Source organism: Artemia franciscana, chromosome 10 (genome assembly GCF_032884065.1).
Source record: "Artemia franciscana chromosome 10, ASM3288406v1, whole genome shotgun sequence".
Classification (NCBI taxonomy): domain Eukaryota; kingdom Metazoa; phylum Arthropoda; class Branchiopoda; order Anostraca; family Artemiidae; genus Artemia; species Artemia franciscana.
The window spans coordinates 1,915,344-1,939,624 of record NC_088872.1 but is presented as its reverse complement, the minus strand read 5'-3'; the positions used below and the strand labels follow the sequence as shown (position 1 = coordinate 1,939,624).

At 34.8% G+C, this 24,281-nt stretch overlaps 1 protein-coding gene across 1 annotated transcript in view; it reads left to right on the top strand.

Annotated features, from left to right (window-relative positions):
- The first annotated feature begins 22,543 nt into the window (after positions 1-22,543).
- The window catches only part of LOC136031644 (myosin heavy chain 95F-like), a 97,216-nt gene continuing 95,478 nt past the window's right edge, over positions 22,544-24,281 (top strand). The window contains exon 1 of the mRNA XM_065711294.1: positions 22,544-22,561. Coding sequence (XP_065567366.1) covers positions 22,559-22,561 — 3 coding nt within the window. The 5' untranslated portion in view covers positions 22,544-22,558. The remainder of the gene's footprint in view (positions 22,562-24,281) is intronic.

The following is a 24,281-nucleotide window of genomic DNA, read 5'->3' as shown; positions in this document are numbered from 1 at the left end:
AACAAAGAGAAGCTAAAAAAACACATCTTTTTTTTTAAGCACGGGATATACTTATTGGGCGTTGCTAGAGTATGCTACAGGTATTATTGTGATATTGATAGTCATCAGAACAAAATGATCCATCAGGTACCCTCCCCTGCTACTAAAGACAAAGAGAAAAAGACGAAAAAAACACTCGCGTTAAAAAGAAAACAATCAATGAACCACCAAAAGAGATTGTGTCAGATGGGGGAAAATGTTTACATCATAAAGTGGGGCAATAAGTGACGTAAGATTGAATTAAACTTTGGAGCTAATTTTTTAGAATCCTCCCAGAGAAAATAAGTTCAAGTCTACAAGAATTCAAAGATAATCTTGATTATAATTTGATTAATATGAAGTCTGAGGGAGAGATTCTCATCAAGCAAAATACCCAGAACCTAAAATAATGATCACTAGTTTTTCATGATAATTAAAGCTAATTATACAACAAAAGAAGACGAATGAAAGAATGGTTTAATCCAAGGCATCGCAAACATTCCAGAATAAAATTAAATATAGTGATAAAATACCATTGCTGATTGGCTATGGAGTATGTAGACAAATTTACTCCCGTAAAGTCTAACTACGGCCATCTAATAGATAAATCTTTTCTCTGCTAATTCATGAATATGAATTCCGGACGCTGTCTGAGCTTCTTCAATACTGCTTTTAGATATTTAACAATAAGTATTGCAGACGTATGGATATTCACGTGCAACATCATATCGGTAATAAGTTTATCCGAGGAAGTTACTAGTAAAATGGTGGTTCTGACAGCATAATTCTGGGTAGGGATTTAAACTGTTATCTCAAAAATGAGTCTAGCCGTCGGGCTCAGGCATTCCTTTCTCTGGGTCCGCAAGGATGTGAAATATGTGAAAAATGGTACCGGCTTAACTTAAATTTACTCCATAGAATTAATCTCCTCCCAGAATCGAAAGCCAAAATATTATCAGAACTTTTTGCTGATTTCGACACTAAAGGAATCACTAAAGTGGCGAATGACAGTAGAAGTAGTAGTTGTAGTATAACAATTTTATTGAAAATAAATATTTTTATATAATGGTACAACAAAAGCGGAGCTTGCGAGAATGTCCTAAAATAAAAAAAAAATGAAAAAGAATATGGAGCATGAGACCATTTACCGAAGCCAAAATATATATAAACAACAAACCACTACAATATAAAACCCCAAAACAGCACAATGAAAAATACAGAAAAATAACCCAGTGAAAATATATTAGTCTGTTTTGAAAGCATACCTACCGATCAACTCCAAACGTAAATCAGATTTAAACTGGTTAAAATTACCATTATCCTTAATATCTTTACTAAGTATGTTCCAAAGCTTAGACGCTCTATAAACAAGAGAAAAAGAAGACCTACAAGAAACAAGTCTAGGAACCTCAATATTTCCTTGCATCCGATAGCAACAAATCTGAACATTTTCCAATTGTTAATAAGTCTGAGTGTGATAAAAAAAAGATTTTGATTTGTTTCAGTCAGGCTGTGGCGATACACTTGACAAGACTAAAATGATATTTTAGTTACTGGAAAATGCCTTGTCATTACCTATAAGAGAAGCGGCTTCTGCCAAATCCTATAGGCCTACAAGTGATTTGATTTTCACAATACCTTGGGCAGAAAAAAAGGCTTTCCCGATCAAATTGTTCTGCGTTAGATCTGAAGTCCCTGCTATGTCCATAAACACTGGGTTAGTAGCTTATCGTTGTATCTCCGAGTTCTCGTTTTTTTTGTTGAAAGTGTTAAAAGTCTTTTATTGGTCTTGTGAATTAATTTCGTTCGCATGCTACACGTTATTTTGGCAAATCTCTGTCTAAACATTGCACTAACATTGTTGATCAACATTGTTCGAAACCCAATTTGCAAAGGAAATTAATAGAGTAAAAAGTCCTGACTTCTGCCATCTTCTAGTCCCTAGTCTTATAGATTATGATCAAGTGTTCGATTCAGCTGATAGAACAGCTCTAGCGAAGGTCTTATCCTTTTATGGTATACCAAACAAATATATTAAAATGATTAGTACGATGTACGAGATTAATAAAGCCATTATTAAGATAGAAAATGAGGTTAATAGATGGTTTTCTATTAAATCAGGTTTGAAGTTAGGGAGGGTTTAGTTTCATCATAATTAATGTGGATCATTTAGATGGACTTAGTCTTTAGGAGCACAGGAAAGGCAATAAGATAAGAAACAAGGATGATTTGTATTGACTTTTTATAGACTTTGCCTTATGGAGCACAGGAAAGGCAACGTATATATGACGGCACTAGACCCCTAAGGTCCAAAATGGCGGTGCTAATCTCTATTTCGTGGCCTCTTATTTTTGTAAGTTATGCGGAAACTATATCTTTAGAAACAATGCTTCCTTAAGCCAAAAGTCGGGGTTGGACCGTTTAATGATGTTTTTGTTCAGATGGAATTATGAATTGGGATATAAGGGTTTTTCGAACTTCAGTATAATCTGGAAACAGGGAGGGTGTGTATTTAGTCTTTAAATTTGAAAGATAAATAGAGACAAAAGTTACAATAATTAGATGTATTCGCAGAAACAATGATAAATTGGCTTTTCCGATATATCAAACAGTTCGTGGTAACGTACTGTGTAGTGACCTGACTCAATAGTAACCAAAAACTCTAAAAAACCGAATTTTGGTATCAATAGCTACATCAAAAGAATCGCATTTTAATGCTGATTTTAAATATATAAGTTCCATCAAGTTTAGTCTTACCCATTAAAAGTTACAAGCCTGAAAAAATTTGCCTTATTTTAGAAAATAGGGGGAAACACTCCCTAAAAGTCATAGAATCTTAACAAAATCACACCATCAGATTCAGCGTATCAGAGAACCCTATTGTTGAAGTTTCATGCTCCTATCCACAAAAATGTGGAATTTTGTATTTTTTGCCAGAAGGCAGATCACGGATGCGTGTTTATTTCTTTTTTTTTCGGGGGTGATCGTATTAACCCAGTGGTTCTAGATTCTTGCGAGATGGCTCATTCTAACGGAAATGAAAAGTTCTAGTGCCCTTTTTAAGTGACCAAAAAAATTGTTGGACACCTTGGCCCCCTCCCACGCTAATTATTTTCCCATAGTCACCAGATCAAAATTCTGAGATAGCCATTTTATTCAGCGTAGTCAAAAACCTTATAACTATGGCTTTGGGGACGACTTACTTCCCCAGAGTCCCCGTGGGAGGGGCCGCAAGTTAAAAACTTTGACCAGTGCTTACATATAAGTAATGGTTATTTGGAAGTGTATAGACGTTTTCAGGGGGATCTTTAGGTTGGGAGGAGGGTTGAGAAGAGGGGAATATTTTCCTTGGAGGAATTTTTCATGGGGAAAGAAAATTTTCATGAAGGGAGGGCAGAATTTTCTAGCATTATTTAAAAAGAAACAATGAAAAAATAAATATGAAAAGTTTTTTCAACTGAAAGTAAAGAGAAGCATTAAAACTTAAAACGAACAGAAATTATTACGCATATGATGGGCTCACCTCCTCCTAGTACCTCGTTCTTTACGCTAAAATATTTTTAGTAATTTCATCTATTTATTCTACGGTTTTTGCGATTCAGGGGTCATTCTTAAGAAATTGGGACAATATTTAAGCTTTAGTGTAAAGAGCGAGGTACTGACGAGAGGATGAACCCCTTCATATACGGAATAAAAAATGAGAATACAGAAGTTCGTTATGTAAGCTAATTTGTAAGTTACGTATATCTTTTGCTAATAAAAACATTCGTTAAAAATTAAAAGCTCTAGTAGCCTTTTTCAGTAACCTTAAAAAGGTCATGCAGGGGTCATTCTTAAGAAATTGGGACAAAATTCAAGATTTAATATAAAGAGCGAGGTACTGACGAGACGGTGAACCCCTTCATATACGTAATAAAAACATGAGAATACAGAAGTTCGTTTCTAAGCTAATTTGTAAGTTACGTATATCTTTGACTAATAAAAACATTCGTAAAAAATCAAAAGTTCTAGTTGCCTTTTTAAGCAACGAGAAATCGGAGGGCAACTATGCCTCCTCCTCCACTCCTTTTTTCTGTAAATCATTCGATCAAAACTATAAGAAAGCCATTTAGCCAAAAAAAAAAAAAAAATATGCAAATTTCGTTTTAATTATTCATCTGCGGAGAGCCAAAATCAAAACATGCATTGATTCAAAAACGTTTAGAAATTAAATAAAAAAACAAGTTTTTTTTAACGGAAAGTAAGGAGCAGCATCAAAATTTAAAACGAACAGAAATTACTTCGTATATGAAAGGGGCTACTTCCTCATCAACGCCCAGCTCTTTAGGCTAAAGTTTATTACTGTTTTAAAAAGTGGAGTTAGGAGAAAGAGTCAAACTTTAGCGTAAAGAGCGGGGCGCAGATGAGCAAGCAGCCCCTTTAATATACGAAGTAATTTCTGTTTGTTTTAAGTTTTAATGTCGCTCCTTACTTTCTGTTAAAAAAACTTGTTTTTTTTATTTAATCATTCATAAATCAACTAATGATAACCGCTATTTGTCTTTTAAGTTAAATCATTATGCTCAAATTGGAAGAGGACTAATTATTTCTTTAGTTCAAAAGATATTCGAATCACCTTGACCAATATATGTAGACACAGAATTCATTTTCACTATAGGTATTTTGATTTGTAATGGGTTTTCCAAAAAAGATACCTCAAATAATAGAAAAACGATTTCTTGTTTTTTTTTGTGTGTGTATACAGTTTTATGGTTGATTTTTGTAGTAAGTTTTTTTTGTAAATATTCTGACTTCTGTAATTCTTTTTGTGTTAAATTATTTATTTTAAATTTGTCTTTATCTAATTAAAATTAATTATCTAATTAAAATTTATCTTTTTGTTTTAAATTATTTATTTAAATTTGTCTTTATCTAAAATTTACCTGCTATCAACAAATTTTTGCTTCAATTATAAATAAAAATCCACTCTTGTCTAAGAAATTATTCAAAAGTATTCAATTTTCAATAAAATTTTATTGACAATACAAATAACGCTCAGTGCAAGTTTTTTCAATGAGCTACATTGGTCTTAAGCCAATCTTAATTTATATTCCATTAAACAGAATTCGATTATATTTTCCTGTTCCAATTTCATCAAAGATTTTTTATGAAAACAACGATTTTTACACATCACACTTATACGGGTTCCTCCAATAAGAGTTCCTTTGTGTTCGAATTATTTGTAACTATAGAAATAAAACTTTCCTACATTAATTACATTCAAATAGTTTTCTCCCTAGTGAGAGCTATTCGGTGATAAGAGGCGTAGAAAAGCATTTTTCAAATACTTGATGTTTCCCGTCATTGTTGAGTTCCTAGGAGTCTAGATAAATCAGCGCTAGCATAGAAACTTCTTTCAAATACTCGACATTCGTACGGTCTCTCCCCAGTATGAGTTCTTTGCTGTCTAGATAAATGTTTTCCAGATAGAAATTTTTTTTACATACTTGACACTTAAAAAATGTCCTCCCAGTATGAAATTTTGATGGTTAGATAAATAGAAGCACAACCTTAATTTTCTTCTGTATATTTTAAACTCAAATGACTTTACCCGCCCATAAATACTTTCAGAAAATTCTTTATAATTTCCTTTTTTCGTAAACTTTTAGAGCATACTCCATCCTTCGTCCTGTGTTTATATAAACTAATTATTGTTAGCAAAACTTTTCTTGGATATATCGTATTCAAACGGTTTTTGCTTAGTGTGAGTTCTTTGGTGTCTGTATGAATCAGAGCTAATATAAAAACTTCTGTCACATATGTTACACTCGTACTGTCTCTCTCCGTACGGAGTTCTTTTGTGTTTGAATAAAACAAACGCGGAAACAAAACTTTTGTCACATACATAGAACTTAAAAAGTTTCTCTCTCGTATGAATTTTTCTGTAGTTAGGTAATTCAGAGCTTAACTTGAATTTTCTCTCACACATGTCGCACTTATAAAGCTTTTCCCATGTGTCAGTTCTTAGAAAACGTTCTTTAAAATTTTCTGTAATTTGAAAACATTTAGCATATGCGCTGTCCCCATTAGATCTTTTCGTAGCAACATTTGTACCAAAAAACTTGGCTTTTGTTCAAGCTTCTCGTTTTCTGTGACACCTTCTACGGAAAATTCGTAGAAATCGGTCGTCAGTTCATAATTACAATCAGTAGCCGCCTATGGTTCAAAATATACACTGGTATGACAGCTTATAAAAGGTTTCTTATAGTCTTGCATACATCGACAATCTTGAGGAAACAACGCCAAAGTAAGCTCTATAAACAAAAGTGAATCAAACGAATTCACAGAAGGTGTAACTCAAATTTCAGATTGAAACAGTAAGGTTAATTAAATGTAAACGGACGAGATTTGTACATATACATTATACATATTTTTATTTATACAGCTTAGAAATAAAAAAAAACTATTTGTCATATCCATTGTGAGTATTTTTCCAAAGTAGGAGTTAGTCGGTGTTTATATAAATAATAATTGGTAGTAAAAACTAGACACTCGAATGGTAAAAACACACTATGCGTTCTCTGATGTTTAGATAAACAGAAACCCGTATGATTTCTTTAATATACCTTTCATTACAGCATAGAAAACTGAATCTAAGTGTATTGCATTTTTATCAGTGTATCCCTTCACTTATTCTTTAAACTAGGAAAATAATAAACTGGGATTTTTTCCTTTGAATTTCGTAAATTTGTATTATGCTGAATTTAGTTTTTTTTCAATTAGGTTTTTTAACTGTTCTAATTTCTTATTTTGATTAACTTCTTAATACCTTTAGCTTCAGTAATGACAAAAGTTGTTGTATCATTTCTGTGCCCACATAACCTTTTGTAATTTCCCAACATTCCCCTCGACATACGCTATAAGTTTCAGCCTAAACAGCCCCTGGGATGTTGCTAATGCTTCCTTTGGACAACATGCAAGCATATAGTATGTTTTCATTTAGTTCAAATCCCCTTAACATTCCCAAAAATTTTCTACTTAATACCCTCAGCTTTTGTAGTAATAGCAGTACTAGTAATACTTCTGTGCTACTAGTACTAGTAGTACCGCTGTACTACTAGTTTAGTGCTGAATGTAGTTTACTATATATACTATATTACTATCTATGGTTGCTGTTACTGTTACTGCCATAAGGGGTACCTCAAGCCAATTGCAATAGTTTTGATTTTGATATCTTTCAAGCCAGGAAAAGTTTTTTACAACATATAAAGAATCGGCCAAAATTAGTCGAGGCGAAATGCACGTTTTTCGTCTCTTCTTCTATAATAAAAACTTAAAAATTATGTGCACTTCTAAAAAGTCGGTGATAAGAAAATATGGTTTATAGATCACGGATATGGACTCAGTTCTGTGCTTTGACCGTCCCTGATTTTTTTGCCCCCCCCTCCCCCATAAATAAAAACACTCGGGATAAAATATGCATTAACGCACGTCGCATATTACACAGAGTTGGATCCAGGCAGAGAAAATTTACACTTTCTATGCGAAAATGCTAGGAAAAACTCTCGCCCTAGTATCGTGGATATCCCCCCCCCCACGTATACCAAATCAAATAAGTGATTTGCACACATCTCAGAATTGAAATGCATCTGCAATGGTCTTCAACGTTCTTGGGGGTAAATTATTCAATAGATGCGGTGATGTACATTAACAAGCTGACCGATTTTGCTGACATTCGAGTTTGAAAAAACGTATAAGCAGTATGCTTACTCATCATGTTTGGCTTCTAGTTAACTTTTTAGTTACATTCAAGATCAAGGTAGGTTTTGCCAAACTAAAATCCAAACATAGCTAAATGGTGGAAGGTCGTGATGGGTATGTTTTAATATGAGCCATCATAAGTAAGGATGCATTTTATTGTCAATAAATATTACTTCTCTACTAGAATGATTGAGATGTACGGGGAAAACAACAATTTTATAATTATGCGTGCGGTATGACCAGAATGTTTGGTGAAGCTGTTAAAAGCATAGTAAGAGAATGGTGCATTGATAATGCACATGAAACCCGGTTTTACATTGTGGAGGTTGGGGTTGAACCGCACATGGGTTTAGCCTGACACTCTCAATTGCTCAGTCCTCATTTGGTGAACAATTCAAAAAAATTTATTAAGAATGCCATATAGCTTTCCTGTCTGAAGGAAGAAACCCTAGTTTGGTTGATTGATACTATTAAAAGTTTAACTGCAATAAGTGTTTTAGGTAGGTTAATTTTTTTCTGGCACCTTGAACATTGGTGTTTGGGAACTTCATTTGCAAACAATATCCAATATTCTTCCTTACCCTGGGACAACTGGTCACAACAACTACTTGAAGTCGGCAGCGCTGTACCTACAAGGATGATCTGACCTGAACATACAAACCCAACCCTTATCCAGTCTTTCGAAAAAGGCTTACATGTTGTGGGAAGAAAGGAGAGATTTTGGGCCGGTTTATAAATATATTTAGTCATAGAACAGGAACTGATGATAATTCTGAAAACAGAAACCGGATTGACTAGAGGTAAAGAGTAAAGCAAGTACAAGGACTTCAGTGGGTAATGGGATCTCCAGACTGTGCTTATGTTAATCTTCTGATGCAAGAACTGACGGTTGTTTCGTATCACACAAGCGACTAACACATAGAGTCTGGTATTTCAAGGCAGCAAAGGGACTGCAAATAAACACAAATAATTATTGATTTTGTCGAGCAGTCATCTTCTTTCGAAGGTTATTCGCTATCACTTTGAAGACTTGCTACTGGCAAGACTGCTGCAGTCTTTAATGCTGAAAAAGCAGTGGAAGTCGGAAAGAATAGTCTTTACGGAATGGTAGGGAAATCTCTGAGGGAGCAATCTTTCAGACAGAAAGATCAGACAGTCCTTACTAAGGTGAAGCAGAAAAATTGGGGAGATATCTACCGCATAAACCATTCATTGCTGTTTCAGGGTCTTTGAACTATACGCAAAAGATTGAATATGGGTGAAGAATCTTCCTTTGAACATGAACTTTGTTCCTATTCTGCGTCGCTTTTTTATGATTTTAGAACGCCAAATAAACCAGAACTAGCGAAAACTATCAAGCTACTTCAAAAATTGATGCAATTGGGGAAAACATACTATGAATCGCACCTGTGTCTTAGACGCAGGCGCATTGCTTCACAGGATTCCCTGGGCGAAGAAAGAAACATATTCGGAGATCTTAAACCAGACGCCATTATTGTCTTTGATGGCAGACCAGACGCCATTATTGTCTTTGATGGCTACATCGCCGCTTGTTGGTCTTGTTACTTTATCGTTGTATTCCCGAGCACCACAAGGTGTAATTGCAGAGTGGGCCTAAGCCAACCACTTTAGGTGTAACTTGGGATATCGAAGCCATTGTTAAGAAGAGTGGGACTGAAACTTCCTTTTGCTCATGCAATTCTAGGCTGCGACACAACTTCCCGTCTACATGGACTTAGCAAAGGGATTATGCTTAAACGGCTGAGAGACTACAAAGACTTAGGAAATATACTTAAACCATTCCTAAATTGATGCCTCGAAAGAAGAATTTAAAGCAGCGGAAGAGGCTGTAATTTCTATATTGTACCAGTGGCATATTAAGAGGGGGGGGGGGTGCAATCCGTCGGGTGTAGTGGTTGATTTCTGGTTGGGACCGCTTGCTCCTGTTTGAGTTGGGACGAAAGTTATTTTTTTTTGTATTTGGTTTTTAGTAGTTGAGTTTGTAATAAGTTTTTAATTATTAAGACTGTTTTTTTTGGCAAACAAGTTTGAAACAAGGTTTTTGTCACTTTGTTTGGTCTCTGTTAGTTTTTACTAATATTGCATACCGCCAAAAAGTATTTAATTAAATTCAGGCTTATCAAGGGAATCTGTCCGCATTACTACAAAAGCCAACCGAGAGGCGAGAATCTTTATTTTCTAATAAAAAGGAGGGAAAATCTAAAATCCTACCTTCTTTAGGCTGTCAAAATGATATTTCGAGATTGAGCTCTTCCAACGGGACTGAAAAGCAAAATATTTACTTCTTTTTACTGTTAAACATTCGCGATGGCACTGAAGCCAAGAAATTGATATCATTACTTTTTTGGCTGTCTGTTTTGGTTTTTCGGGTTTGCTTTTTTTGCGAAGCGGGGTGGTTTTTACAACATTGTTGTTTTTAGGATATTTGTATAACAGAATGTAAATGCATGAGAAGTGCAAAAATTATTAACTTAAGTTTTGGATTTTGTTGAAGAAATGGTGGCCAGTTTATTGCCTATTTACATGTAATTACAGCTCTGCATTATATGACATATCACCTCCTCTGTTCATCCTAAAACAATAGAATTAAGACTAAAACAATAGAATTAAGAATTAAGAACTCTTTAGAACTTTAACAAAAGTTCGTATGAGTATATGCTTAAAACTAAGTTTATGATTCGAAATACTCCTTCCAAGGTCGGAGCAATCATTCAAGAAAAATAAATTTTCGAAAAATTGTTTATAAAAGAAGGCAAATAATTACGATTTGTTTTTTTTATCCTGCTGGTATAGATGGGTCTGAATTCTCAGTTTGAATCAGTTGAATGGCATCAATTTTTTTTTCAAATATTTAATAATAAAATAAAAGTGGAAACTCACACAACTTGAGTTAATCGAAGAAACGGAGTGCAACTAAATATTACCTCAGAATTGCTCACCTTCCTCAATACCAACCAGTTACAACAAACAGATATGTTTTTGTATAGGGGTTGCATATATTTGTCTACAAAATTGTCTAAACTGCTATATATACCGCTGAGGATTTTATACTTATTTTGATACATGCCATCCAATCATATTTCCATGATTGGTTGTTTATAAATCAAAATTTTTACAGGACAATTCTCTAAATTAAGGCTAAATCTGAGACAAATTTCATATTTTAATTTTGTGCTCAACAGACTTAACAGATTTAAACGTTTGAATTGAATATCTGAAAACCTCAGATTAAAAAAAAATAATTAGAAATTACCACAACTTGGAACCCTGGGAATTTCTATCACCAATCTACTTAGCAAAGACAAGAATAACAAACACATAATTATTTATTCATTAAGGAGTATTTCGACTCATATGCTTAATTTGAAGCAAATACCTACATGCATCTTTATTAGAGTTCATAATTTTCTGACGATTTTGGCCTTTATTCGAGTATTTTAGGATGAATAGAAGAGGAAATGCTAACAAAAAGGCTCTAAGCTGGCAGAACCAATATTCACCTAAATATTGAGGTAGACTTCGATCGTGTAGTAAATAGATATGGCGGGAGTGGGAATAGATAAATAAACTTTTTCCAATGAAAGTGTGAATTCTGTTATTTAAGTGAAATACATCGAACTTCCAAACTTAAAAAGATTAAAACACTCCAAACTTTTGTTTATTAAAACACTATTTTTAAAAAGAAACAGTGATTTGCTAATGCGGTGCCTATACTTTAAACCCTCGTTTTAAATGTCTTCTATGTATTTCTGCCTCTTCGTGCCGTTTTTCTTGTTACATTCCTAAAAGAACTAGTAATTAATGTTTAATATATCTTTTATGAACATACAAGTTTTATCTTTATTCTCATTTCCTACTTTTCATTGCTATCATAGTTACTAAGCCATGCCACAAAGTTAGGTGACATGGTAAATGGTTTGACCTATACAAATTGTCACAAAGAGTGCATGACCCTACAAGGTGGTTCAAGACCAATTTGTTTTTAGCAATAAGAAGATTGACTCACTTCCTATAATGGTCAGAAGTGCAAAGGTAAAAATTTATGCAGAAAATATTAAATATCCTTTTTGTATAGAAGGTGAAAAGCTTCTTTTTTTTATGGCAGGATTGTTTCCATAACTTACTATTTTTGTATCAATATTTTTATACCATTTTAATTTTAACAGATATATTAGAACTTTAATCCTTACCTGATATCCTTACCAGATTTTAGATTAAAAAACGATCATTTTCACTTCCTACCTACGACGCATAATTGTCAAGGTTCCCTTTAAATTGCGAGTATTTCTTTGTTCGCAAGTTTATCCAAGCAACCTATATTGTGCACCCCATAAAGAAAATTCTAGATCCACCCCTGTATTGTACAGTGGCAAATCTACTGACAATCTTGACAGTTACCGACGCCAAGTTTTTCAGCAGAAAGTAGCAACGTCTACTTCTTTTGTCCATCCCCAAGATCCACCTCCTACTTCAAAAGCAGTGAAAATTCACCGTGTCCTGTCCTATCTTCAAGTACAAGATTGGATTAGGCTTCAGAGCCCCTGTCCCTCCAGAACAGCATGTTGTACCCAACCCTCACGGATCTTCCAGTTACACCGAAGAAAATTGTCATAGTCTTGAAGTGTGGTTGTAAGAGATCCCATGATGGTGACCGGAGCAGTTGTCATGAAATGGCAGTATTGCGAGTATTTCTTTCTTCGCAAGTTTATCCAAGCAACCTATATTGTGCACCCCATAAAGATAATTCTAGATCCGCCCCTGTATTGTACAGTGGCAAATCTACTGCTTAGGAAGCAAAGACTGATGAGTTTTAGAGAGGGCAAAGAACTGTTTGCACATTTTTTTATAATTTGATTTAAGTTTGATGTGATTTTTTTCATATTCGAGATCTAGAGAGGGTAGAAAAATGTTTTTACCTCTTTTTTTAATTTGATACATTTTTTCAAATTGGAGCTCTAAAGAGGGTAAAGTACTGTGTACATTTTTTTTTAGATTCAAGGCAGTTGGAGCAAGTTTTAAATTTTTGTTTTACGATAAGACCCACTTGAGTATCAAGTTGACTACTTATGCAGTTATTAGTTCTTAAAAAATGCATCATCTGATAGAGACTAAGCATCGTATATTTTAGTTTTATTAGTCTGCACTTCTGTTCAAAAAAAATACATTCGAATCACGATGCTCTACTGTGCAGCTGCCTTTGACCAGTCTCCTCTTTGACAATATTCATTTCTCACGCAAAGACTATTTCTCTCAATTGATATTAAACAATAAACCTAAGAGAGTTGACGAGTCAAGATCAAATCTTCTAGATCACAAATTATAGAAAAACCAGCAGTTCTTGTAAACAGTTGAAAATATACCTTTGCCCGAGCTAGTATTTGGCTCCGGATGATCTTCATCAGGTTTCGGAAACAAACGTTTCTTAGGTATCACACGCCAAAAAACCCTGATCCGTCTTCATTGTACACTCGTTACGGGTTAGTATTTAAATCATTCACCCTTTTCAAATATCACAATTTGAATGGTTGCTCTGTCCACTATTCAAACAGGTCTGTAGAATCATTAGAAAATTTTTCCTCTTTTAATAGTCATAAAACATATTAGGCGTAGAATAAAGCTAAAGCGAAACACGAGTTCAAGTTTTGAATTTGTTTCTGAAACTCTTTACAGAGAAATTGACGTCCTTAAAAAAGGCCAAAACTCTAGAAATTTTGGAGGTTGCAATGCAAGTTGATCCAGCAAAGAGCAATCGCCTTTATTTGCTACCCTTTTTTAGGAAAAATGTGGGGCTCTACAGAGAATACATGTAACGTTGGAGCCCAATGACTATAATGAAAACTTGTGTAGTTTACGGCATCTCTGTAGGTTTTCTTTGGGTTTTGCTCCACAGTTTGTTGGCGTCACAAATTGTGATGGAATTATTCTTCTAACGTTATATAATCGTGACATCATTATTATTATTATTAACTGTACTATTATTATTATTAACATTATCATTCACTTGACATTATTCTGAATTGATTCACAGTTCAAAATGAACACACCTGTGCCAAATTAGATATTCCATTTACGAACCAGTAGGCTTTTTAAGTGAACTTAATCCCTGTGTGTCAGATTTTGCAATCTTTGGCAAAGGATTATAGCTCCTGACCTAAATAAAATCATTGTTATTAATGTGTGACGTCACCATTACATGACCGGTTGAACAACAGTCTTTGGACTTTGATTACTCCGTATATGAAAGGGGCTTTTCCTCCTCAACGCCCCGCTCTTTACGCTAAAGTTTGACTCTTTCCCTAAACTCTACTTTTTAAAACAGTAAAAATCTTTAGCGTAAAGAGCGGGGCGTTGAGGAGGAAAAGCCCATTTCATATATGGAGTATTTCTGTTCGTTTTAGGTTTTAATGTCTCTTACTTTCAGTTAAAACATTTTTTTTTTCTTATTTAATTTCAGAACGTTTTTGAATTAATGTATGTTTTGATTTTAGCTCTCCGCACATAAATAATAAAAACGAAATTTGTTTATTAATTTTTTTGGCTAAATGGCTTTCTCACTTTCAATTGGAAGATTTTGAGAAAAAAAAGGAGCGGGGGAGGAGGCCTAGTTGTCCTCCTATTTTTTGATTACTTAAAAAGGCAACTAGAACTTTTAATTTTTTACGAACGTTTTCATTAGCAAAAAATATACGTGACATACGAATTAACTTATGTAACGAAATTATATATTCGTATGTTTTTATTACGTATATAAGGGGGGGCTCACCCCCTCGTCAGTACCTCGTTGTTTACACAAAAACTTGAATTTTGCCCCAATTCTTTAAGAATGACCCCTGAATCTCAAAGGCCGTAGAATGTATACTTGAAATTACTAAAAATACTTTAGCGTAAAGAGCGAGGTATTGTGAGGAGGTAAGCCCCTAATATACGTAATAATTTCTGTTTGATTTAAGTTTTAATAATGCCCCTTACTTTCAGTTGAAAAAACTTTTCATATTTATTTTTTCATTGTTTTTCTAAATAATGTTATAAAGTCTTGTGCCCCCTTCATTGAAATTATCTTCCCCCATGACAAATTCCTCCATGGTAAGATCCTCTCACGTAGCCCCCCAACTTGTCCCACGAAACAAAAATATTCCCCTGAAAATATCTGTACACTTCCCAATAGCCATTAGTATATGTAAACAATGGTCAAAGTTTGTAACTTGCAGCCCCTCCCACGGGGACTGTGGTGGAGTAAGTCGTTCCCAAAGACATAGTTATTAGGTTTTTCGACTATGGGGAATAAAATTGATATCTCAGAATTTTGATCCAGTAACCTTGGGGAAACAATGAATGAGCGTGGGAGGGGGCCTAGATTCCCTCCAATTTTTTGATCACTTAAAAAGGGCACTTGAACTTTTAATTTCCATTAGAATGAGGCCTCTTGCAACATTCTAGGACAACTGAGTCGATACGACCACTCCTGGAAAAAAACAACAACAAAAAAAAACAAAAAAACAAATGAACACCCATCCGTGATCTGTCTTCTGGCGAAAAATTTGAAATTCTACATTTTTGTAGATAGGAGCTTGAAACTTCTACTATAGGGTTTTCTGATATGCTGAATCTGATGGTGTGATTTTCGTTAAGATTGTATAATTTTTTTGGGATGTTCCCACTATTTTCTAAAATAAGGCAAAGTTTCTCAGGCTCGTAACTTTTGATGGGTACGATTAAACTTGATGAAACTTATGTTTTTAAAATCAGCATTAAAATATGATTCTTTTGATGCAACTGTTGGTATCAAAATTCCGTTTTTTGGAGTTTCGGTTACTATTGAGCCGGGTCGCTCCTTGCGACCCGATTTGGATTGTGGCTGCTTATGAGTGAAATAAGATGGTTGAATTGTAAGTGTTTGGCCCAGTTCTGAGCTTTTTGAATAGGTCACTCAAACAAGGTCTTAAACTTGATTCGATCGTCAACACTGCTATTAATTTTTTAAAACAAGATGCAGTTTTACAAGCTAAGAAGATCCTTCACAGTGAGCTGGATATCCAAACCCGGATGGTTTCGTATGCTAAAAATGAAGAAAATATTACTGATATGTGCAAGATGCTAGTCACGGCGGTAAAGCAAAATATTCTGATCGTGAAGTTTGTAATTCTTAGTCCTTGAAGTACCTGCGATCGCCAAGTCTGTTCATGGCACAGTAGTTTCGAAAGTAAACTAAGTTGAAAAAATAAGATGTATCTACGTTGAATGGTAGTCGCTTCCCGAACAGTCTGCCTAACAAGTCCTAGCCACCTCAATCCACAGCTCCCTCACCAGTCTACTCTGTGATACTTAAGAACGTCCTGAAAGACTTCAAAGGCCCAAATGAACGAAAAACATTCATTGACAAGGTACGTTCAAATTCGAGCGATATAGCCGAGTTACGCCACTCCAACAACAAATGGAAACTTGTGATTCTGTCCAAAAAAAAAACACAAGCCAGATAGTCGAAAATGTTAAGCGCGCCGAACCATCGCTAAAAATTTTCGCCAAGGAGCCTGATTTTGTCACGGCGATTGAGCGAGTGCCAGAAGATTTGGACGAACTGTCCCTGAAACCACTAATCCCCAAGTGTACTAAAACTGTAAATTGTGGGAAGTCCAAACATTTAAAGTTTACTTTCCGTCTCGAACTGATCTTGATAAGTTTCTGAAAGCATGTATAAAAGTTGGATATGAACACCTTCCTGTTGAAGAGTTGGTGTTCCTACCACATTGTTACTTCCATTGCGATGCAATCGGTCACCTCGCCGTAAATTTTAAGAACAGTGCACGGTGTTCTAAATGTGGCTCCTTCGATCAAAAATTGACGCCTGACACTCCATGCCAAAAAAGTGCCTTTTGCGTTTGCAAGACCAATAGTCATACGTGTTATCGTATAAAATTCGGCAAAGTTGCCGAAAAACCGCATAACTTAAACCCACAGACTCGTCTCTACTTTTTTGGATTAAACAGGTCATTTACAAATAAACTTTTTGTGTTACAAAGCCACTGCTCCAGTTATAATAGGATTTTCCTCCAGGAACATTTTGATTACTAAACATGGTATCAACATACTTACGCTATATGTAATGATGTTGTACTCCATGCCTGGCAGAAAGCTGAATAACATAGGCCAGGAATAACCTGGTTGACTTGTTACTTTCGTTAAATTGGCTCTCCGTTCTATCTTGTTTAAACTAAATGATCATTACTTAGCCGTGAGAGTGGAGTCCTGCGTTCATATTAGTGTGTATCTACCCACTGATTAAACCAACGATCATTCAGAGCGATTATTTGCTTTATCGTGCGAAAAGTTAGGTCCTTGTGTAGAAGAAAATTGGTGTCTAGGTTTACCTTATCATATAGCCGGAGATATCAATTGTAGTTTGTCTAAACCAGATTCTCAGGCGTCTCCATGCACTACTATAGTTAAGGGTTTACTTAGTGATTTTCAGCGAGTATTAGATAAAATGTCCAATTTTATGTATATTCACACGTCTTTGCAAACTTCCAACTTGAATGTTGTCACTCTATCCTCAAATCTGACCGCCAATATAGTTAATGATATATTTGATTATCAGCTGCCTGACCACTTACTTATAACTTGCTCTATCGGTGTACCATCTTGAGTTCCTCAAAGTAGTCCACTAGCACGGGATTCCTCAGCGCCGCGGTCTCGTCGTCACCGGTCAAAGATTGACCAAACACAGTTCCTGGAATCGGTTGAGTCGATTCTAAGTAAAATTAATGTCCCATTTCACCTCCTCCAAAAGTCATTCCAGTTGCTTAAGAATGGAGTCCTGGTTTGTCTTGATATATATATATATATATATATATATATATATATATATATATATATATATATATATATATATATATATATATATATATTGTGCTGAAATAAGCCAAGCCCTGCATTTTACCGAAAAACAAGCTGTAAGTTCCATCTTGATACCCTTAGAATCAGTAGTTACAGTAACTGTAGTGGTAGTGTAAAAGTATGCATATAGTGCCTTCTGGCTACTTCAAATTCTCCCACAAATTACTCTTAAAGGTATGGATTAATAATATAAGCAGCTCTTCAGATATTGCTTTGCTACCTTTTTGAAAGTCCACATATTCATAGTTTGTTTTGATTTAGTTCAACATCCGCCTAAATACAACGTGTCTTCAAAGGAATTGTTCTGGGATAGTCTGCAAATCCAGAGCTTTTTACTTCGTGCACAAAAAAAATTTTGATTTTCCGTATGGAATGAGTGTGGGTGTCCTAACACTGGGCATGTGAATGACACATAGATCTTTACAAAGCAGAGGTTTTCCAAAATTCTTGATCACCATCGTAGAGTTCTTATTATAACTATTCTGCCCGAGCAAAACAAGATCGAAATATGGTATTTTAAATTTGCTGTTTTCTCAGCACCTCTTTCTTCGTCATAGTCCTCGGCTGACATTCCAGAAGCTGAAAGGCATTCGAGAGAGAGAGAGAGAGAGAGAGAGAGAGAGAGAGAGAGAGAGAGAGAGAGAGAGAGAAGAGAGAGAGAGAGAGAGAGAGAGAGAGAGAGAGAGAGAGAGAGACAGAAATAATTTATTATTCAAAATAACACGCATATAATCTTTCAACAATCATCGGGGAAACCCATTGGGTTGCATACGATTGTTGTCTCCATCCTTATGATCTAGTGATATATGTTCACAGTTCACCTATAAATAAAAAAAAGTTGTGAAAATATAACAACTTTTAACTATTAGGACACACTATTAAACAATGTCGTCGATTAGACCATAAATGATTTAGAAACGAATCACTTGCCAGACAAACTTAAATCCACTGAAATTATTAACAACATCCCAGAAGGTAACGTTTCGACCCATTCTTGAAATGGCTAACAATGTCTGTCCTCTTTATACTGTCGAGGAGTGAACTCCACAGCTGTGAGCCTGTAAAACATAAAGATAAAGATCCACGTTGAGTACTTCGAGCCCCGAGACACTATCCCTGAAGAATGCCTAGTTTCATAACAATTAGACTTAAAGATTTCCTAAAAGCACTCCGGTGAATAATGATTCATACACTGATAAACAAAAATAGCTAATTAATAGTCTCTTAACGTATAAACATTTAGAACTTTCATTTTGGTGAAGCATCTCAAAGCACTATTTTCAAATCCCATGTAATCTCCTAAGTCACGAACAATTATATTTTGCAAAATTTGTACTCTTTTTAAACCTGTCACAAAGAACTAGTCCACAGCAAATAACCATAAGATATATACGGACTGATTAGAAAATGATAGAAGATCATTAAAATTATTGGTGGGAGTTCATTCCTTAGCCTTCTTGTAACATCCAATCCTCTCGCCACTTTTGCTGCTACTGCATCACAATGGAATTTCCAGCTAGAATAACAATCAAGATAAAACCCTAAATGTTTTACACTAAAAGCTTGTTTTAAGAATACACCATTCAGACGTACCAAATCTAGAAAAAGTCATAAAACTCGTCTTAAGAACACCAATAGATACAGCCACCTCTCGTAAAACTTACCAGTTCATTTAGGGCCTAATTTTCCTTATCAATCGAAAGATTTACACAAGATAATGCTACTGTAAACACGGTGTTATCAGCAAGGGATGTGATTAATATCCCAGGAATATAAAATCGCATGGTATCAGCATAAATTAGGTTAAGTAGGGGACCAAGCACTGAACCTTGTGAAGCTTCGTAATGGACTCTATAACGTCTTGATTTGCAGCCATCTACATTCGCTCTAAGTGTCTTCCCTCCAAGATAAGATTCAAACCAATTCAATGATACACCCTGAACACCTAAAAAAGGTAGCCTACTCAATGAGATCCTAAAAACAACAGTATCGAAAGCTTTGCTAAGATCTATGGAAATTGAAAGCACTAGCTCCCTACATTCAAGCGCAGAGTTAACAAAATCTATGAGTGGATAGTGCACTGCATGTATCGTATAATGGCATTTCCTGAATCCAAACTGTGTTTGTACGAGAAATCCATGTAGACTCAGATGGTTATACCATCTTCTATTCATGAAATTTTTATGTAGCTTTGAAAACAAAGACAACATTGAAATCAATCTGTAGTCCGAAGGATCTGTCTTGAGACCTCCTTTATCAAAGGGATAACCGTGGCCTCTTTTAATCGTGAAGGAAATTCATCTTATTTCAGTGATAAGCTAATAAAATATACGAGGCAGGGCAGAAAATATTCCATTATTAATTTAAATGTTTTAGATCCATTTTTTGCTTCATTTCCTCTAGATTAGTTTCAGCAATGTTCATGGTTACCCAAAAAATCTCTTTCATATTTAAATGGTTCAGCAGTTTTACTGCTATAATTATATGAATTTTCGCTTACTGATTTACCTACTTTTGAAAAATACTAACCCAAAACATCAGAAATTTCCTTCGTTTCAACAACTATTCTATCATCAAGTTTGAGGCTAGCTGGATTTTCATTTATCTTGCCACCATTTAATAATTCATTAATTGTCTTCCATGTACCTTTCCCATTCTATTTTCAAATTTCATCCCAAAATGTTTTTGAGCACAAGATACGCGAAATCGATTAGTTTCATTACAAAATTTTTAAGGTCATTGAACACCTCCTGTGACTCAGAATTCAAAAAAAGTACGTACAAATCATTTCTTTTCTGGATTAGTCGAAGAAGCTCCTGGCTTGCCCATAGTTTTCTAGGAGTAGATTTCTTCAGCTTGACATTTCTCACTGGACATGTTGAATCAAATTTTGGTTGAACAATACCTATAAGCTTATCAAATGCAGCGGATGGACATTCATATTCGCCATACTCCTCTTGTCATGAAAGAACACTCAGTTCTTGCCAAAATTCATCAAGATTCTCTTTTTTCAGTAGTCTTTTCTTTATCCTCTGTATTTTTGGCTTTCGTGTACGTAGGAACGAAGTCACTGCCACCATAGGAAAATGATAAAAAAAACTCACCAATTATTACATCAGCAAAAGAAGTAGCAAGTAGGCGAGGTTGAACAAATATGTTATCGATTAATGTTGCTGAGTGTTGAGTAACACGCGTTGAGATTCTTACTAGAGGATATGAGAGCTAATAGAGCTAAATCAATAAGATGGTTTAGCCCAATATTCCCTTCGAAAATCCCTCAAAGTTCAACCTTGATACAGTAAGCCAGATAGCCTACTAGCAGCAGGAGTAGTATTAGAAGTATGCACTGCTACCAACACAATTTACTAGTTTAATTTCCCTTCAACATGCCCTGAAAGTTTCAAATTAATTCTCAAAACAGTTTCTAAGACATGGTTGATATATATTTTTGACAGTCTGCAGACATACCGTGTGTTTTGATGAATTTCACCTATAATATTTCCTGGAAATTTCATCTTAATTCCAATAGTTTTAGTAATAGTAAACCATTTGCAAGTAGTAGCACCTTTTAGAAAGATACTGCTAAATTATCCTGAACATGAACTGAAAGCTTCAACTAAATGATCCACGCTATTCCTGGGATAAAGCTATTATCCTTTCTTGATAGCCAGCATTCATATAGTGTGTTTCACTTTAGTTAAACATTCCATGACAGTTTCACTGTAATACCAAGCTACAGTGCAAGAAGGTGTTGGACTAGCTATAGAACCAGTTATTGGAGCAGTAGTAACAGAAGTAGTATGCACATAATGGGTATCATTTAGCTAAAAATTCGCCTTATCATGCCATAAAAGTTTCAACTTAATACCCTAAGCTGTTCCTAAGCAATTGTTGATGTTCCAAGTATATAAGATTCGTCAGGTTTATTTTTACTTATCAAAAGTTAGGAGCATGAAACAATTTGTCTGATTTTATATATAGAGGAGACACTTTAAAATTCAAAAAATATTCATGAAAATCTTGTCATCATATTCAGCGTACCAGAGAGCCATGTTGTAGAAGTTTCAAGCTTCCGGGTAAAAAAATGTGGAATTTCAATATTTTTGCCAGAAGACAGATGACAATTACGTGTTTATTTGTCTGTTTTTTTTTTCAGAGGTGATCGTCTTACAAGAGGGAGAGTGTGCATTTGAACAGAAATTAAAGGTTCTAGTATCTTTTTAAGTGACCAAATAGATTGGAGTTCAGCTGGGGCCCCTTTAACACCCATTTTTTACTAAAGTTTAATATGGCCATCTCGCCAAAATTTTGAGATAGCCATTTTGTTCAGTATAGATAAAAGAAAAAATAACTATGTTTCTAGGTGTAAAATAACCCGAGGAACACTTTAAGTTCTGAAATTTGCCTATTGTTTGAATATAGTATTTGTTATTGGGAAGTTTAAAGACAATTTTCAGAGGGGGGAGTTATGCTAGGATTGGATTTCGATGGGAAGAATCTTTCTTAGGGAGAAAATTTCCTGGGGAATGAATATTTTAGCGGAAATGTTGCACCGATGGTATTTGATAGAATTACTGTACGAAATTCTCTTTAATTTTCCTACTTTATCGCTGCCAATTTTTCATGTGGAGATATTACAAGGAAATTTCCACGGAAGGGGCATTCCTGGAATGACTGAGAATCCTATTAAAGATTAAAATCCTATTCAGATGAAAAAATGTAAGGGAAAATTTTTCAGGCTGAATCGTCCGCAAGAAATTTTATGGGGAGAATGGATTTTCAGTGACGATGGAACTGACCTGAGGGAAATTGACGGGGGGAGCACACTTTATGTTCGATGAAATTCTGCGGAGGAGCTTTAGTGAGGATATTGTGGTATATCTTATAAATGGTGAGCCAGATTTTTTGGATTTGAAAAACTATCAGAAATTGGATAAATAGATTTTGTGTCAAAATATGCCGTGTCAAAATTGAGCCTGTTCTAGTTGAAAATTGTTCAGAAATAAAAAAAAGTTTTGTTTAACTGAAAGTTAGTACGGACAGTAAAAATTAAAACGAACAGGCTTTTTCCGCATATAAAAGGGGGTGTCCCATCCTTAACGCCTCATTCTTTCCACTAAATTTCTACCCTTTTTCACAGCTCCACTTTTTCAAACAATAAGAAACTTTATCGTTAAAAGTGAGGGGATGGGCAGGGGACAGCCCATTTCATCTAAGGAATTATTTTTAAGTTTCAATTTAGTTCCTTACTTTTGGTTAAAAAAAAATCGTTCTTTATTTATTAATTTTAAAAGGTATAGGCTAGCTTTGGCACAAGGAAACAATTTATTTTCTTACTATTGTAAAATGTATTTAAAATTTCACCTTATATAGAGTCACTGAAGCCTGTTAATAAATGCGAAGTAACCGTAATAATGAATCGGGAATCACTTTTATTATTTTCATAGGCACCTGTCTTCGTGAGGAAAATGGAGAAATGGTAGTCCTCTGGCAATAAACAAGAGGCTTAAAACAGCCTTGGTGAACTTGCCTTTGGTGAACTTTAAGGTACAATGAAATCTAAAGAGTAGTAAATATATGGAATAGTAAATCATGCGCAGTTGAATTTATGGTTTACTCAGATCAGAAAGATTGATAACTAGCTAACTAGAAGTTCACTGCCCTCCAAAATGCAAGCATAGGTTCTGATTAGTATTGCAGGCTGGGTGCATTAGTATGTGTGTTAGCCATAGCAGAGCCATTTTCATAGTTGAAGAGATTCTAGACAGGGTTGACTCCTTTGTGTTTAGTACCTTAGGCAGGTTGCACTCGTTTTTGTGTAGGCCCTACTGCCGACTGGGCAATTTGTTGGGGTAAGGCATGTACTGTGCCGAAAACCATATTGGCAAGTATGTATTCCTCCGAGGAGTCATGATGTGAGGTGGGCATCTGTGAATACAGGAAAGTTAATAATTCATTTCAAGATATAGACTCTCCGGAAACAGTTTCAACCAGAAGAGTACATGCATATAATTTTACAGCGTTATCTACTCATCTACCTCTTATTCTAGTATTAGACATTAAATAAAGTTTATTAAGAAACCTTTCCTTTTGTCTATTTTATATAATGACAGTTATAATAAGAAGGCTAGATCGACTAACTTCCTTAAAAGTGCTATTAGATCAAGATGCAATAGTTTGGATATGGTTTATGATTCATTATAATTTATTCTACTGAACACATTTATAAAGTTAAATGGTAATTTGTGTAAGCAAATTGTTGGAATTTCTATAGAAGGTAATGTCAGTTCATTTATAATGGACTTATTTTTAAGCCAACTAGATTATGAGCTTATGATCCATAAAAACAACCTGAATAATACTTCTCCGAGTAAAAATAATCTGAGTATACCCACCAGAGCTAATTACAGAATCTAGCAATGGGAAAGGCAATTCTGAGCCCTTTTAGGGTTTAGATATTAATGTTTCACATTATCATAAATTAGTTTTTAAAATATATAATAAAACGGTTTATTTCAATTTGGAGCAGCTGATTTCCTATTCCATGAAAGCAGCCTTCATGCAAATATCTCATATTCAGCTTTTATTCCTATCCATTTAGATATCTGAGA